This window comes from Equus quagga, chromosome 4 (assembly GCF_021613505.1).
Source record: "Equus quagga isolate Etosha38 chromosome 4, UCLA_HA_Equagga_1.0, whole genome shotgun sequence".
In the NCBI taxonomy this organism is placed as follows: domain Eukaryota; kingdom Metazoa; phylum Chordata; class Mammalia; order Perissodactyla; family Equidae; genus Equus; species Equus quagga.
The window spans coordinates 79631297-79646428 of NC_060270.1; the positions used below are offsets into that span (position 1 = coordinate 79631297).

The following is a 15132-nucleotide window of genomic DNA, read 5'->3' on the forward strand; positions in this document are numbered from 1 at the left end:
TAATAAACACTACTTAAAGGAAAGCAGTTTTTTTAAATAAAAATGTCTTAGATATAATCCTTCTATTTTTTCAGTAATATTTGACAGAATGACATTCTAGTATCCTAAAAAAAAATATGTACTAGCCCTGCAAATTAGATAGATAAAAAATTTAATAAGATTCCACATAAAAATATTCTGTTTTCATGGAACAATAAAATTTTAATTTTGCATTATGAGAAACATGTGCAGACTTCAATTTTATGCCTATAATTTCTGATTTCTTAAAATTAAACTCCTCATAACTCTCATGCCATATAGCCCCAAAAGAGCTAGGAAAAAGCAGATAGTCTGAATGGCTATAAGCTTCTCACATATATTTTTTCTTATTCTGTTAAATATGGCCTCCAAATAGCATCTGTTATTGTACAGAGAATATAACACCCACATACTCACCATTCAAAATTTACAAATACTAATATTGTAACATTTACTTCTGCTCCTTTTTTAAAATAAAAGAAATGAAACATTTCTGATGAAGTTGCGATCACATTTTTACTCTTCTCCAGATATAATATATATTCTTCCAACTTGTATGTTTTATTACATACACATGTACTCATAAATACATAATATTATTTGTGTGTATGTATGTGTATGTGCTAAGCATTTTTAAAATAACACGTTTTTGAAATCTGGTCATGTAGATACACATAAATCTAACTCCTTTATGTTAACTTCTAAACAGCATCTTATGACAGTTTATGTAGCCATTCTCCTACTGTTGGGCATTTTGGTTGTTTCCAATTTTTTGCTCTCCAAAAAATGATTCAATAAACATCTTTGTGCATGTATCCTTACACACATGTGTGAGAATATACTCCTAGCAATGGGATTCCTAGCAATGGGAATATATTCCTAGCATTTCCAACTTTACCTATTGCCTAATAGCTATTGCCTAATTGTTCTCCCAAGTAGTTACAACAATTTATTCTCCCACCAAGCAGTATATGAGAGTTCAGCATATGAAATGTTCCTGGCATTTTTGGTATGTCAAATGTTTTCACTGTTGCCAGTCCAAGGCAGTGAAGTAGTAACTGATCTTGTTTTAATTTCTTTTGCTTAACACATATACACATAAGTATATTTATTTTTTTAAAAAAGAAAACATAGGAAGGATTAAACCTGAAACTAATAAAAATGATTACTTATAGGGGACAGATAGAAAAATAAGGAAGAGATAAATAAGAAATTATCTATATAATTCTAATAACAGAATTATCTCTGGGTATACCTTTTTATATAGTTTTGACTTATTTATTTATTTTTTTTTAAAGATTTTATTTTTTCCTTTTTCTCCCCAAAGCCCCCCGGTACATAGCTGTATATTCTTTGTTGTGGGTCCTTCTAGTTGTGGCATGTGGGACGTCGCCTCAGCGTGGCTTGATGAGCAGTGCCATGTCCGCGTCCAGGATCCGAACCAACGAAACACTGGCCCGCCTGCAGCGGAGCGTGCGAACCTAACCGCTCGGCCACGGGGCCAGCCCATATATATAGTTTTGACTTTTAAACTATTTAAATGTTTTAAACATTCAAAAAAATGTAAAACCTTCAATTAAATACACACAGAAACAAATGAACCTAAATGCCTGTCAAATTAATAAGATAAACACATAGAAAAAAAGAACTAATTCAAATAACTTCTGAACAGAAAACCATGACTAATATACCTTTAGTGGAATGTATTTAGAACTGCTAAGTAATCTTGACTTTTACTTAGTTGTTGGTAGTGGTATTAGCATAATAATTTTAAAATTATTTTGCACGTATGGAAGGATAGAGCAAATGAGTAAATATGTTGATGTTGTTAGGAACCAGAGTCTCACTGATGGATAAGGGAAATATAAATACTTATATTTGTATTGATATATGGAGAAAGTGAAGAAGAACTTGGTGATACTGGATCTGAACTGGAAAGAATAGTATGAACTTATGATTTAAAAATGCATACATATAGGTACATTCATATCTACCCATCTATGCAAAAGTGTAGGTACGTGTATGTATACGGCTCTGTATGTTGAAAATAGCCCAGAAGGAATGACATCCCAGAGCAATAAAAAAATCCTGATTTCTAAATATCATTCTCCAACAAAGGAAATCAGGGCTCCTTAAAGAAATGTCCAGTTCCAGATCTGGAACAAAGGAAAAGTAAGGTATATCTGGAATATATTGTCTGTCAGAAAGCAAGAAAGCACTCAGAGAATTATAGAGACAAAAAAAAAAAAAAAAAAGAGTGGGAGAGCCAGTTTCAAGGAGCTTCAACTAGCCAGAGCTTTAAAAAAAAAAAAGGTGAAAGATTACAACACATTAAATAATAATAGAAGCTCCAGATTCATAGTGATATTTTTTTAAATGAGAAATATAGTTTTTCTTTACAGAAAAATGCCAGCCAATAAATACAGACGCAATGATGGATCTTATTTTGATGAGGCAGCTACTTTTCACGTTTATTGGCTATTCAGGGCTCCTCAGATGCTCACACTGTTTGCCTATTTTTCTGTTGGCTTGTTTGTGTTTTACTAATTGAATTGTATACATTCTTTATATACTTTGGGTATTGTAATGTAAATATCTTTACTGAGTCTGTGACTTATTTATGTTAAATTTTGTAGCAAATTTAATACTTACATCTTTCTCTACCCTTAGAGTCATAAAGATAGTCTCTCATCTTTTCTTCTGAAGGCTGGATTCTATTTAGCTTGTCTTTCTAAGGATCTGAACAGTGAGCACTAATACATAACTGTTGGAAGATACAAGCCACGGTTGCATCCTCCTTCTATCAATGTTATCTTTTGGTTCTAAGAGGTTTTCCAGCTTTATGTGGAGCTTCCTTTCAATAGCATAAATAATGGAAAATTGCTGTTTAAAACAATATACGATAAAGTTATAGTTTCAGGATATTAAAAAAAAAGAAAAGAATATGTGATACAATCTTACATGAGTGAACAAAATTTCACTCCTGAGCTCTTGAGAACTTTCATTTGGAGTCCAAGCTTCAGCAAACTGCAGGAAATCCCATTTTTCCTTATCACCTTCCTCAGCCTGAAGTTGCTCCTTCCTACCATTCAATGTGCTCCCCGTAACCTGAGCCTGTAAGATGGAAAAGCATATGAATTTTATAACAGTTCACCTCGTAGCTGACATTTAATAAGCAGTATCTTGATTTTGCTCTTAAATCACTAACCCACTAAAGAAAATCTTATTGTTTCAATATGTAAGTAATATGTGTAATTATTACTTTAGCAATACAATTATTTAGTATATATGTATATATTACTTTAGTAATATAATTATTCAAAATTACAACCAAATTCCCAAGTCAATAATTCCTATTCTTAATGAGAAAAAGGTCTAGCCAGAAAAATGAGGCTATTTGCTTTTCTCATAAAAACTTTTATTCTAATATTTATAAACTTGGAAACTAAACCTACAAATGGCTGGCCATTTTGAATATCTATACTCAGAGCTTGGAAAATATCCTCTAAGCCTTAGTCAAGTCCTTTCTATAAACATTCCTCAAGGCTGGGGAGAAGAAGAGACAGCTGAGTGGACAGACCTTGCAAAGTCCCTCCTACCTTTTCTAGAGTCTTGGTACTGGCTGTCCTCTGTCCAAAAGTAGCTCAGAATGTAAAAATTCTTCTGAGAAAGGGTTTATTCTTAGCTTACAAAAAAGACTTGGGGCTTGAAGGCATTACGGTTCCTTGTTAGTTAACCCTCTCCTTCTAGCCTGTAAAATGGTAGAAGAAGGGCTTGGAAGACAATAGGAATACAGGTAAATTCATGCCTCTCTCTTATTCCAGAGAGAGCAGGTAGAGTACTACCACTTGAAGCCTTTTCTGAACTTAGTCTCTATTAACATCAATATCTTGGCATACTTAAGTATCCTTTGCCTGAAAACACTAAAACTCAACCTCTTGACTCATGTAGGCTACGGATGATAACGAGTAAGTTGGTAACCCAGTTTAGACTCAAGCTTTACCTTGCGATTCAACATTCCCCACATAAGGGTGTCTAGAGTTCCCTTTGCAATGAGGTAGTGAATATTCACAGAACTGCACTGTCCAATTCGGTGAGCACGGTCTTCTGCTTGTTTTATATGTCCAGGGTCCCAGTACAACTCAGCAAATACAACATGAGTTGCAGCAGTAAAGGTCAAACCCTAAGCAAAACAAGGTGAAGAAACTGAAATGCAAATAAACTGAGACTGCAACAGAGAGCCATATATAATAAAGTCTTTCCAAACATGTTAAATGGACAAGAGAAGACTGAAGGACTTAAAAACAAATCCGTCTTTCATTTTGAGCCAAATTAAGAAAATTTAATTCATGAAAGGCAAATGAAGACTGCTCATTGCCAGATAGCCAGGTGAACTACAAAAAAATACATTTAAAACATATTTCAATATTTCAAAAGTCAGTTTGATGGATACATATATAAACAAAATCACTTTATCCTCTGATGAAGACTGGATTCACATTACCACTGGAAAATCTAATAAAATACATTATAAATGAGAATATAATTTCTAACACATGGTATCCATAGCAACTAGGCAGAGAGCAGTGCATCCTCTATGCATTTAATTCATACTGCTGTTCTACAAAGCAAGAAAATCACGTCCCCAGTCATATAGTTCTCTTCCTATGAAATTTCTCATGTTACGTCCCAAAGACTCTGAAGTTTACTGGCTTATATCTCAATACACAGAAAACAACTACATTTTTTTGTGCAATTGCATTTTGTATCAGTTTGAAATAGTGTGACATTAAAAAAGTATTAACTAAGTCTTGTCTTATAATCAATATATGAAATAATGCAAATCTCCTCAAACTAAAAAAGCGTCCAACAATGCACGATTTTAAAGGTGGTAGGCTGAGTGAAATGTGAACCACACTTATGATATTGCCACATAGTAGTAAATGATGTTAGGGGTCAACAGAAATATCCACCATACTTTGGGAGTATCATCTAATCCACACTGCTGTTCACATGCACTGGAACTTCTGGGAGTGAGTGACTTTTGTGACTGTGTGCTGTTACTTTGATATGTTATTTTGACTTAAAGTATTTTTATGTCACATAACAATATCATACTGGCATTCATTAAATGGTGGCACTAGTTCTCAAGTTGAAAAATTCACTGAAGATCAATCACTTCGGAATGGAGGGTAGAAGTAATAAAAACACAGAGAGAGCCAAACAACCACCATACTAAACTGTGCTGCTATTTAGGACAGGAAATGCCACAAAATCTTAGAGATAGTGCTGAAAAATAAGAAGTAGTATTAACAAGAGACACCTTTAAGTGTGTAAAAAGCATCATATGATCATATAAGAAAAAACGGAAAATATGTTGGCAAGGTCAGTGTCACTCAAAGATGCTACCAAACTACCATGTAAGATTCACAGGCTCCAACAACAAAGCCCTTATTTTCCTCTATTCCTATGAAGATACCAGTGTTCATGTATATGAGTTTGAAATTATACAAGGTCTTCAGGAATACAACCTTGAATAAAATGTGAGTGCCCTGTACAACCTTAATTTCAAAAAGTCTTTTACCAGACCACTCCTAGACTCTCCTGCCTGGCTTCCTCCTACTTATCTTCTCCCATGCTATGAGTACTCCATTTCTAATTTTAAGCTCTTTTTGATAACATCCTCCATGGCAGGCATATTCTAACAGATATAAAACTCAGATTATGGGAAGTTTAATCCAACATGAGGGAAGTGTTGAGATTAACTCTCGTTTTAGTTAGAACTCTCAGTGAGTTCTAGAACTTCTTCATCCTCGTGGAGTTTCTATATATATAATTTTATATACATCAACTAGCTGGGTAAAAGCAGATCTTTGGCTCTGGTCCAGATTCCAGAGTCCACCGAAGGTACCAGAAAATGCATATGCCAGGTTGCATAGGTAACAGTAACAGGCTTAACTACTTTTCCCTACGTTAACTATTCCGGCTTAGACATTTACATCAAAATATTTTAGAATGTTAGTAGAAAAAAGGTCCGGAAGGATCCCCTCTTACACAGTGCGGCAGAGACTGTCATTGCCTTCCCTAGCATCTATTCTTTTGTTATTCCTCTGCAACATAATACCTGATTTTTTAGCGTGACTACCTGAAAAAAAGACTACTTTTCCCAGCTTCCCTTGAAGTTGATTGTGGCCATGGGACTAACTCCAGGCCAATGAGATGCAGCATGCCTTTCTCCAGTCAGCTGCCCAGATTGCAGATGTGATGGAGAAGCTCTAGCTGGACTCTTAGATAAGAGATACCTGCTGGGAGTGGTGAAGCAGACAGATGGAAGGGGCCTAAGTGCTAAAGACTTCGTGGAACCACCACAGTAGCCTTGGATTGTCTACATCAGAGAATAAAACTTTGTGTATTGAATTCATTCTTAATTTGGCTTTTCATTTACTTGCAGCCAAATCTAATTCTAAGGGACAAACCAGGGGCACTCCATAAAAAGTTCTGAGACAGAAAAGTTCTTTCCCTCAGGCCACCTTGCGTCACAGACTCAGATGAAAACCACCAAGTAAGATAAGTGCTATAAGAAAGGGATGAAAAACTTCTATGCAAATTCAAAGGAAGGAAAAAAGGTCATGGAAAAGTATTACAATCAAATTAACTATAGTCGTCTAGGAAATTCTTTCCTTGAAAATTTAGGAAGATTTGTGTCAGAGGTGTTGAGGTCTCATTCTATTATACTTTCTAGCACTCTCCAAAGTAGAATGTTTATTACAGCAGATATTTGGCTATAAAGTTATAATTATGGTCAATGGCCTTTTATCTCAACAACATTTCATTACCAAATTTAGACCTGAAATTTCTTACCTGACCAGCAGCCTGAATGCTTAGGATAGCCACACGAGTCTCAGGATCCTTTTGAAACTGATTAACCAGATGTATCCTTTCTGAAGATGGAACACTTCCATCTATCCTAATGTATCGAGTCTAGCATCAACAAGCAAAATGGCAAAATTAGGACAAGCCCCTATGCAACCATCTCATTTTATACATTTTACAGCTTATTTTTATGTTCTCATAATAAAACAGAAACTGGTTAAGATGACAGGTTGGCAAATGTTATACAAGAAGAATCTTAACCAAATTTCTTAATAGCTTCTTATAATGATTTCATATTTTTTAATCTTTTAAGCTACTTGAGGGGAGGATCTATGTCTAATTCATTCTCATACCATCAAGGCCAAGTGCAATGCCTCGTATATAAGAGGAGCTCCATACATCATTACTGAATTAAGCTAATGTTGTCCTCAGTAAAATTCTATGTAAATTATTATGCAAACTTTAAATGATGGATCCGACTAACTTTAAAGTTACAGGATCACTAATTCCAAAGCAAAATTAAAGTCAAACATGTGAGAAAGGAAAAAGAGGATTCCGCCCATATATTAGGGATTCATGAAGACTAGTGCATTTATTTCTGAAATAGTCCCACATTAACTGGAAAAATATATTTTTTTAATGTATCATTTGAATTCCCTTTTTTCACATTATTAATCTTAAAAGAAATATGTGATACATCATCTCCATCAAAGTGGGGGACCAAGACACCCAAACACATTTTTAAGAAGTAGGGAAACATTAAGTGCTATAGTGAACAGTGCTGTCTTTTAAAAACTATTTGAGTTGAGAAAAGGGAGCAATCAGTGTGTGTTACAATACTTAAAAAGAACTTATTACTCAACTTTGTAAAAACAAGAATAAGCCCTGAATGTAAAATAGTTTCATTTATATATCCACTTTTATGGAAAACATAGCCTTAAGTAGTTGAGACATAGAAATATTCACTTTTATAAGGGAATAGTCAAGTTAATCACTAAATAGAATGTCCTTTATCAACTTTCTATGTCTTCACAAAACCAATATAAACTGACCAGTGATCCACTTACTATCCTGTAAGGGAGATTATAAAATCTTCTGAGGGTCATTCTAAAGAAAACACACTGTCAGGCTAAGGAGAGTTTGGGAGAAATTCACCTCCAATACCTTGACTACCTACATTTTTAACTCTTAGTGATGCTAAATGGGATTCTGAACACATCAGTAAAGTCAAAGTGGAAAAAAGAGACAGACCACTAAGCTTGGAATACATTCCAGTAATTTTAAGGTACAGTGGAATCAGAATAAGAAAATATTATGAATTGAATATTATTGCCCAATCATTTAAAAATTTCTAAGTTAGCTAACTCTTCCTCAGAAGGTGTTTTACAGATACTATATGACAATCAATGAGAAAGCACCTTCTAATGCACAGCTCTTTGTCATATTACACTATTATAAATCCTTCTATGAAGGAAACACTAGAATTACTTCTTTGGTAATGTTAATGAACATACTAGCTAATGCTTGAAAAATGTATACGAAGTTTTAAAAAACACGGCTTTATTCCTCCATTTGAAAAATCTACCTATATGGGCCAGCGGTTCTGCTGCTCGATGTATATTAAGCTCACACAATTTGTCAGGAAATTTCTTCTGGCTGGTTCTTAGCATCTCTAGAAGCCATCAGCACATAAAGAAAGGACAGGTTTAAACTTTGAAAGAAAAAATGGCAGATGCTGTCACTGATAAGACTGTTGGGGAACAAGGCGGGACTAAGAAAATGCAATGAGCCCAGACGGTTTGGTGGAGCTTACCTGGGCCATATGCTTCAAATTCACCTACACTAAATCTTAATAACATATTTTATAGAGTAGGCTGCCTGGAAGTTTAAAAGGTGTGACTGCAGCTGGGCACTAAAATCGGCTGAATTCATTCCTCCTTTCCCCTCAAAATCACTCACATTCTAAGACCACCTTGCTGGTAAACAAAAATTTTAACTTTTAACTGCCAATCTCAAATGGTATATCCATTATCAAAAGCAGAATTCACTTTATAGCCTATCAAGGCAGCATATTTTAATCAATCCAGATAATTTGATCAGTGGAAAATTACAACACTGGTATAAAAGAGAAAATTTAATAGTACATTATCAACACAACAGTAATACAATATTATAATAATTTGCAACAAAATATCTAATAATAATTTATATACCATCATCTGAAGATGGCAAAAAAGCTCAACTATAAGACTACAATTGATGCTAACTATATTAAAAACTGCAACCTAAGAAGTGTTTCATAGAAAAATGGTAGCTTACCTTGTCTTCTATGACTGCTTCTGTGCAAGCTTGGAGCATGCTTAAATGGTGAGCAAAAACCAGAAATTTAAGTGAATCGTTCTGAAGCATCATCTTAATATAATCCTTCACAGCACCTGCCTAAATATTAAAAGTTAAAGCTTAGTAATGTCATAAAAATGTTTATTAAAAAATCATGTCACTTTCCTTTAATAAAGCAAGAAAACCTTCTTGAAAATCAGTCAAGTTTCTATGAACTTTTAACTGCTTTGTTCTCTAGGTAGCCTAAGGAAGTAGATGCCCACACGTAAGGGGCATGTGGAAGAAGAGGGGCAAGAGAGAGAAAAAACTGAGAAGTAAAACAAGAACAAGACAAGAATGAGAATTAACAAAACAAGAGAAGGAAAGAGTTTCAATAGAAAGTAGTCAATTAGGCTATGACCAAGAAAAGGATGGTGGTTTTGTTTAGAAAGCAATTTTCAAAAAAACTTATATAGAAGACTAAGTGGAAGAGAGTTAAGGAGAAAATGGAAGATAAAACATCAGATGAATAATATTATTTTGAGGGGGAGGAGACTGAAAAAGAGTAAGAAGGCCAGGACTGAAACTTAGGGGTTAAAGAAAGTTGGCTAATTCATTTTCTTAATTAAGAAACCTAGGTAGATTTACAAACAAGCTGTTTAAGGTGCAGATAGGCTAAGAAAAATAGAAAATGAGGGGATTTAGCCTGTCTCCAGGATGGGGATCACAGAAGAGGCTGGAGTGATGGGATTAAAATCACAGGAAGGAGATCTGAGAGAACAAGGGGAGACACAAAGAAATTGCGAGGTAGAACGAAGAAAATAAGAAAGTTCAGATTGAATACACTTTCCTTAGTTAACTCGAGGACAAGTTACTTATTAAGAGTGAGAAATCAATATGAGATGAATTAAATAGGAATTAAATTTAAAGTGGATAGCATGAATTAAATTTAAAACATAAATATAGTATCTCTTAACTGTTAAAAACTAGTTACTTAGAAATTTTGGGAAAAGATAGCAGGCTCAACATATTTAACCTCCACTCCTTCTCAGTGTTATATTTAAATGAGAGCAAAGTGTAGAGAGGGAAGGAGAATTGGAAAGGGATCAATAGCAACAAAACTTTGGAAGGTAAAAACTAGACAGATGCTTGGTGATGGATTAGCCAACCTGACAGTTCCTACCCTGGCAGTAGGGAAAGTTGAGAAGCACCTGGTTTATAATGCAGTAGTCTAAAAAGGCTCAGGAAATGGCACCTCTGGAAGTGAGGATGGGGTGTGGCTAAAACAGGAGGCTTAGCTGAAAGAATGACTAAGTAGTTGATTATGTGCAACACTGATCCATATCCTTTCTCTACCCAGTCCACATAATAGGTGACTTCCCAACCCCTCCTGGCAGAAAAACTGGCGATTCACTTTCTGCAGAGGGTAAAACGGACGGTATCTGGATGGAGGAATCCAACATTGACCGTAGGCCATCTTGCAAAAATCATGGGGATTAAATGAAAGCTACATAATAAATACTGAGATCTGTCCCTCTCCCTCAAACTTTCTACCCCTACAGGTCCAAAACAGGTCTCTAGGCAGAAGAGCAGAGTCTTATAAAATGACTCTTTTCTGGGGAATCTGATCAGTTAAAGAAAAAAGACTAAAGATACTGACATTGGAGGTTCCTCAACAAGACATCCCAGTCAGATCACCCTTTATTGAAGGCCATAGTTTACAGTCCATATCCACAAACAGGGTCTCCAGTCAGTGTTTAGTGTCTTACTTATAAATATAAGCAAACAACCAAGGATCACCAGGCATTTGTAGAAAGCAACCTTAAGAACAGATAAACTACACAGAGAGAAAAAAACTACAAGAGATTACATTTATAAAACAAGAACAATGGGGCCGGCCCCGTGGTTGAGTGGTTAAGTTTGTGTGCTCTGCTTCAGCGGCCCAGGGTTTTGCTGGTTCGGATCCTGGGCGCAGATATGGCACTGCTCATCAGGCCATACTGAGGTGGCATCCCACATGCCACAAGTAGAAGGATCCACAACTAAAATATACATCTATGTACTGGGAGGATTTGGGGAGAAAAAGCAATTAAAAAAAAAAAAAGAAGATTGGCAACAATGTTAGCTCAGGTGCCAATCTTTAAAAAAAAAAACAAACCAGAATAGGATGCTACAAAAATGGAATAGTTGGGGGAGATGGAGGGAAGTACTTTTGGAAATGAAAAATATAAAAGCAGGGATTAAAAATGACACTGCTTATGGGCCAGCCCTGGTAGCCTAGTGGTTAAGTTTAGCATGCTCTGCTTCAGCAGCTTGGGTTCTGTTCCCAGGCGTGGACCTACACCAGTCATCGATGGCCATGCTGTGGAGGCACCTCACATAGAAAAAGAGGAAGATTGGCAAGAGATGTTAGCTTAGGGTGAATCTTCCTCAGCAAAAAATAAACAAATAAATAAAAATAAATAAAAATGCACTGGTTATTAAGCTGAGGATATCTTCTAGAATGTAGACGGAAAATAATAGAGAAAATATAAGAAAATTAGAGGATCAGGACATAAGGGCAATATATGAAAAATAAAAGTTCTAGGAAACAATACAGAGAAAACAGAGGAAATGAAATAATCAAAGAAATAAAGAATGTTTTACAGAACTTAAGTACATGAGTTTCCAAAATGGAAAAGGGCCACTGAAGATCCTTCACAATGGATGAAAATGGACCTAGAGCAAGGTCCATCATCATAAAATATTAGAACTTTGGGGACAAATAAATGATTCTATGAGCCTCTAGAGAGGGGAGGAAAAGATTTCACAGAATCAAAATAGAATAAAAATTTTGAATTGCATTGGATATCTCAACATCAATACTAAAAACTGAAAGAAAATGATTTCTAACTAAAAATTTATGTCCAGTCAAATTAAAAATCAGGTATAAAAGTAGAATAAAGACATTTCAAATATGCAGGGATTGAAATAATTTACCTTCATTGTACTCTTTCTTGGGAGGCTACTGGTCCAGCAAAACAAGGGAGTAAACAAATAAAGAAAATAATATCAAGGAAAGAGGTAATTCAGCACAAGAGAGAAATAAAGAAAATCCCCAGGATGAGAGCTCTGCAGTAGACCAAAAGAGCAACAGCATGGACTAGAGTTGATCAATGGCAATAGGTGAAATTTGTTTAAGAAGATAAAATTACTACAATGCTAATGTTTAAAGATATCATGAGGAGATTAAACAACTAGTGGAAAAGCTTAAGGATGAATTAGTGAAAATGAGTTGTAGAAGAAAGAAAATACATCCATAGTATATTGTATGATTCAACTGTAAATAGTATAAACATTGTCTAATAATATACATGGTGAATATTGATCAAGCCAAAATTAGCATAAATTGCTATAAAATTAGTAAAACTATAACTCTCTCTCTCTCTTTCTCTCTCTCCATCTGTCTATCCATCCATCCATCCATCCATCCATCCATCCATCCATCCACCTACCTACCTGTCTACCTACCCATCACTCTGTTGGAAGTATGGGAATTGGGGAAAGGTCTAGGTGAGAAGGTGGGGCAGAGGGATGAAAGAGCTAAAATTTTATCTTCCATTTTGGGAAGCCAATTGATAACAGCTAAAATTACAAAGCAAGTACTAATACAAACAAAGAAGCAAGATAAACACACTGACAGATTTGAAGAAAACACTAAAAAAATTGACTAAGAGAATAGGAAATGGTTGCCTCTAGGGAATAAGTTTAGGGGGCTGTTATATTTTGAAATGGCTGTTTCTCCTCATTAAGCTATGATCATATGTAGCTTTGGTAATAAAAAAAAATTAAAATGGGCTTTCAAAACTGAAAAATACCTACTTAAAATTCATGCATATGACTACAAAATCACAAGACTAATTCTGCAAGCCACATTTTATATGTCTAAATTTCCTAAATAATAGAAATTCATCATACAATGAGACTGGAGGCTGTTAAGAACTTTAGCCTTGGATTTTAGTGCCTCAGAAAGTGGAATGAAGCCCTCTCAAAATAAGGAGCTATAAATTCTGGCTATGTTTCCATGGTAACGGAACCACTTTAATAAACTGCATGTTTGCCTAAAGAGCTATATTTACTGTGATAAGCCTTTCAAAAAGTACATGTCAAGTTGGAACATTTTTAAGGTACATTCATTTACCATCCATTGCGAATTTACAAACTGTACAATCACGGCACCCCTAGTTTCCGATGCCTTCCCCACCTCTTCACAAGCAAGCTGTTTCCACCAGAGTCCCCTCCACTGGCATCCCCCTTTCCTCGTTACAACCAGAAACTGCTGATGCCAAAACTCCAGCCCCCTGCTCCCTACTCCTTCCAAACACTGGTTCAGGAAGGCTTATGGTTACTATTAATACTATAAAGTTCAACGATACAACCGGCTTAATAGTCTCTTGGGACTAACCTAGTAACTTAACCATCATTGTGATACTGGGAAAATGCGTTTGGAGAACCAAAATATCTATGTTAACAAATGAACTTTGGGATTCTTAGGTTCCTAAGTTGGGGATTGCATAGGTTTGCATTTTAAAACGGCCTATATTGGGGCCGGCTCGGGGTTTGCCGGTTCGGATCCCGGGTGCGGACATGGCACTGCTTAGTAAAAGCCATGCTGTGGTAGGCGTCCCACAGAGAAAGTAGAGGAAGACGGGCATGGATGTTAGCTCAGGGCCAGTCTTCCTCAGCAAAAAGAGGAGGATTGACAGTAGTTAGCTCAGGGCTAATCTTCGTCAAAAAATAAATAAATAAATAAATAAATAAATAAAATGTACTATACATGCATTTTAACTATTCTGATTTTATTATAATTAAAACTGCCACGGCATTGTCATATTTTAAGTTATTTGAGCAGGAATTTGCTTTCAAACTATCATAAGTGCACATTATGTGGAATGGCAGGTCCTGATAATGATCAGCATTTTGGTTATCCTGGTTCCAGTTTTGAAGAAGTTGCAGAAAATACACATGTTCATAATTCTATTTTATTTTACTGAAATTGGTCTGTTAGTGTCTGTTAGTCAAAGCTCTAGTTTAAATAATTAATGAAGACTGTACATTACTATACTATACGTCTAGTTTAAAGAAATGCAGAAGAGAACATGTAAGATTTGTTTCTCAGTTTTTTTTTCAGCGAGTAGGTGCACATCAAACTTTTTGAAGTGAAAGTAGTTAAAGAAAAGTCTACACTGCATTAAAGACCTGATGAAAGTTACCTGATTTTAAATTCTCAGCCTTTAATCAAATAATAAAAGGGAGAAAGAAAGAATGAAAAAAATATGAAACCTGAGCAATGACAAAGACTCTCTCCTTGAGCAAACTTCAGTTAGGCTTCTCTGAGCCGCCTTTTTGACTAGGCCTTGACCTCGGCCTTCCAAATCTGGCCTGTCCTTGCCAGGCCTGCATCGCCCAGTGTTACCGAGAGTTCTGCTAAGTCAGTTTATTGAGAATCTCCTACCCTTGATGCCTGATCACCTGTTGATATCTAACCAAGCTCCTCATCCCTGACTTACCATGTCTAAGTCCTCGGCCTCCCTCCAGCAAGAATCCTGCTAGGTCAGTTCAGCAAGAGTCCCTCCACTCCTGATGTCTCCTCTTAGTAATGTTCCATCCACCAACCCCCTCATCCCGCTCCTTGGCTATAAATCCCCACCTGTCCTTGTTGTATTCAGAGTCGAGCAATCTCTCTCACTTGCCATAGAGTTGACTCCTACCGCAGTGATCTTGAATAAAGTCTTTACCGTTTTAACAAGTGTCAGAATAATTTTTTCTTTAACACCTACAACTTCTAGCGAAGGGAGTATAAGCACAAAAGAGGCTTCTCCTTCAGTTCTGGAGTCCTCAGGCCCCAGACCAAAGGGTAGTTTTGTTTAGCTATCTGGTGGT

The 15132-nt window shown here is 35.8% G+C and overlaps 1 protein-coding gene across 1 annotated transcript in view; it reads right to left on the reverse strand.

Moving 5' to 3' along the window:
- The window catches only part of ZRANB3 (zinc finger RANBP2-type containing 3), a 215719-nt gene that overhangs the window by 39830 nt on the left and 160757 nt on the right, over window positions 1-15132 (reverse strand). The window contains exons 9-12 of the mRNA XM_046657892.1: window positions 9211-9330; window positions 6880-6999; window positions 4022-4201; window positions 2980-3132 (exon numbers count right to left, since the gene is read on the reverse strand). Coding sequence (XP_046513848.1) covers window positions 2980-3132; window positions 4022-4201; window positions 6880-6999; window positions 9211-9330 — 573 coding nt within the window. The remainder of the gene's footprint in view (window positions 1-2979; window positions 3133-4021; window positions 4202-6879; window positions 7000-9210; window positions 9331-15132) is intronic.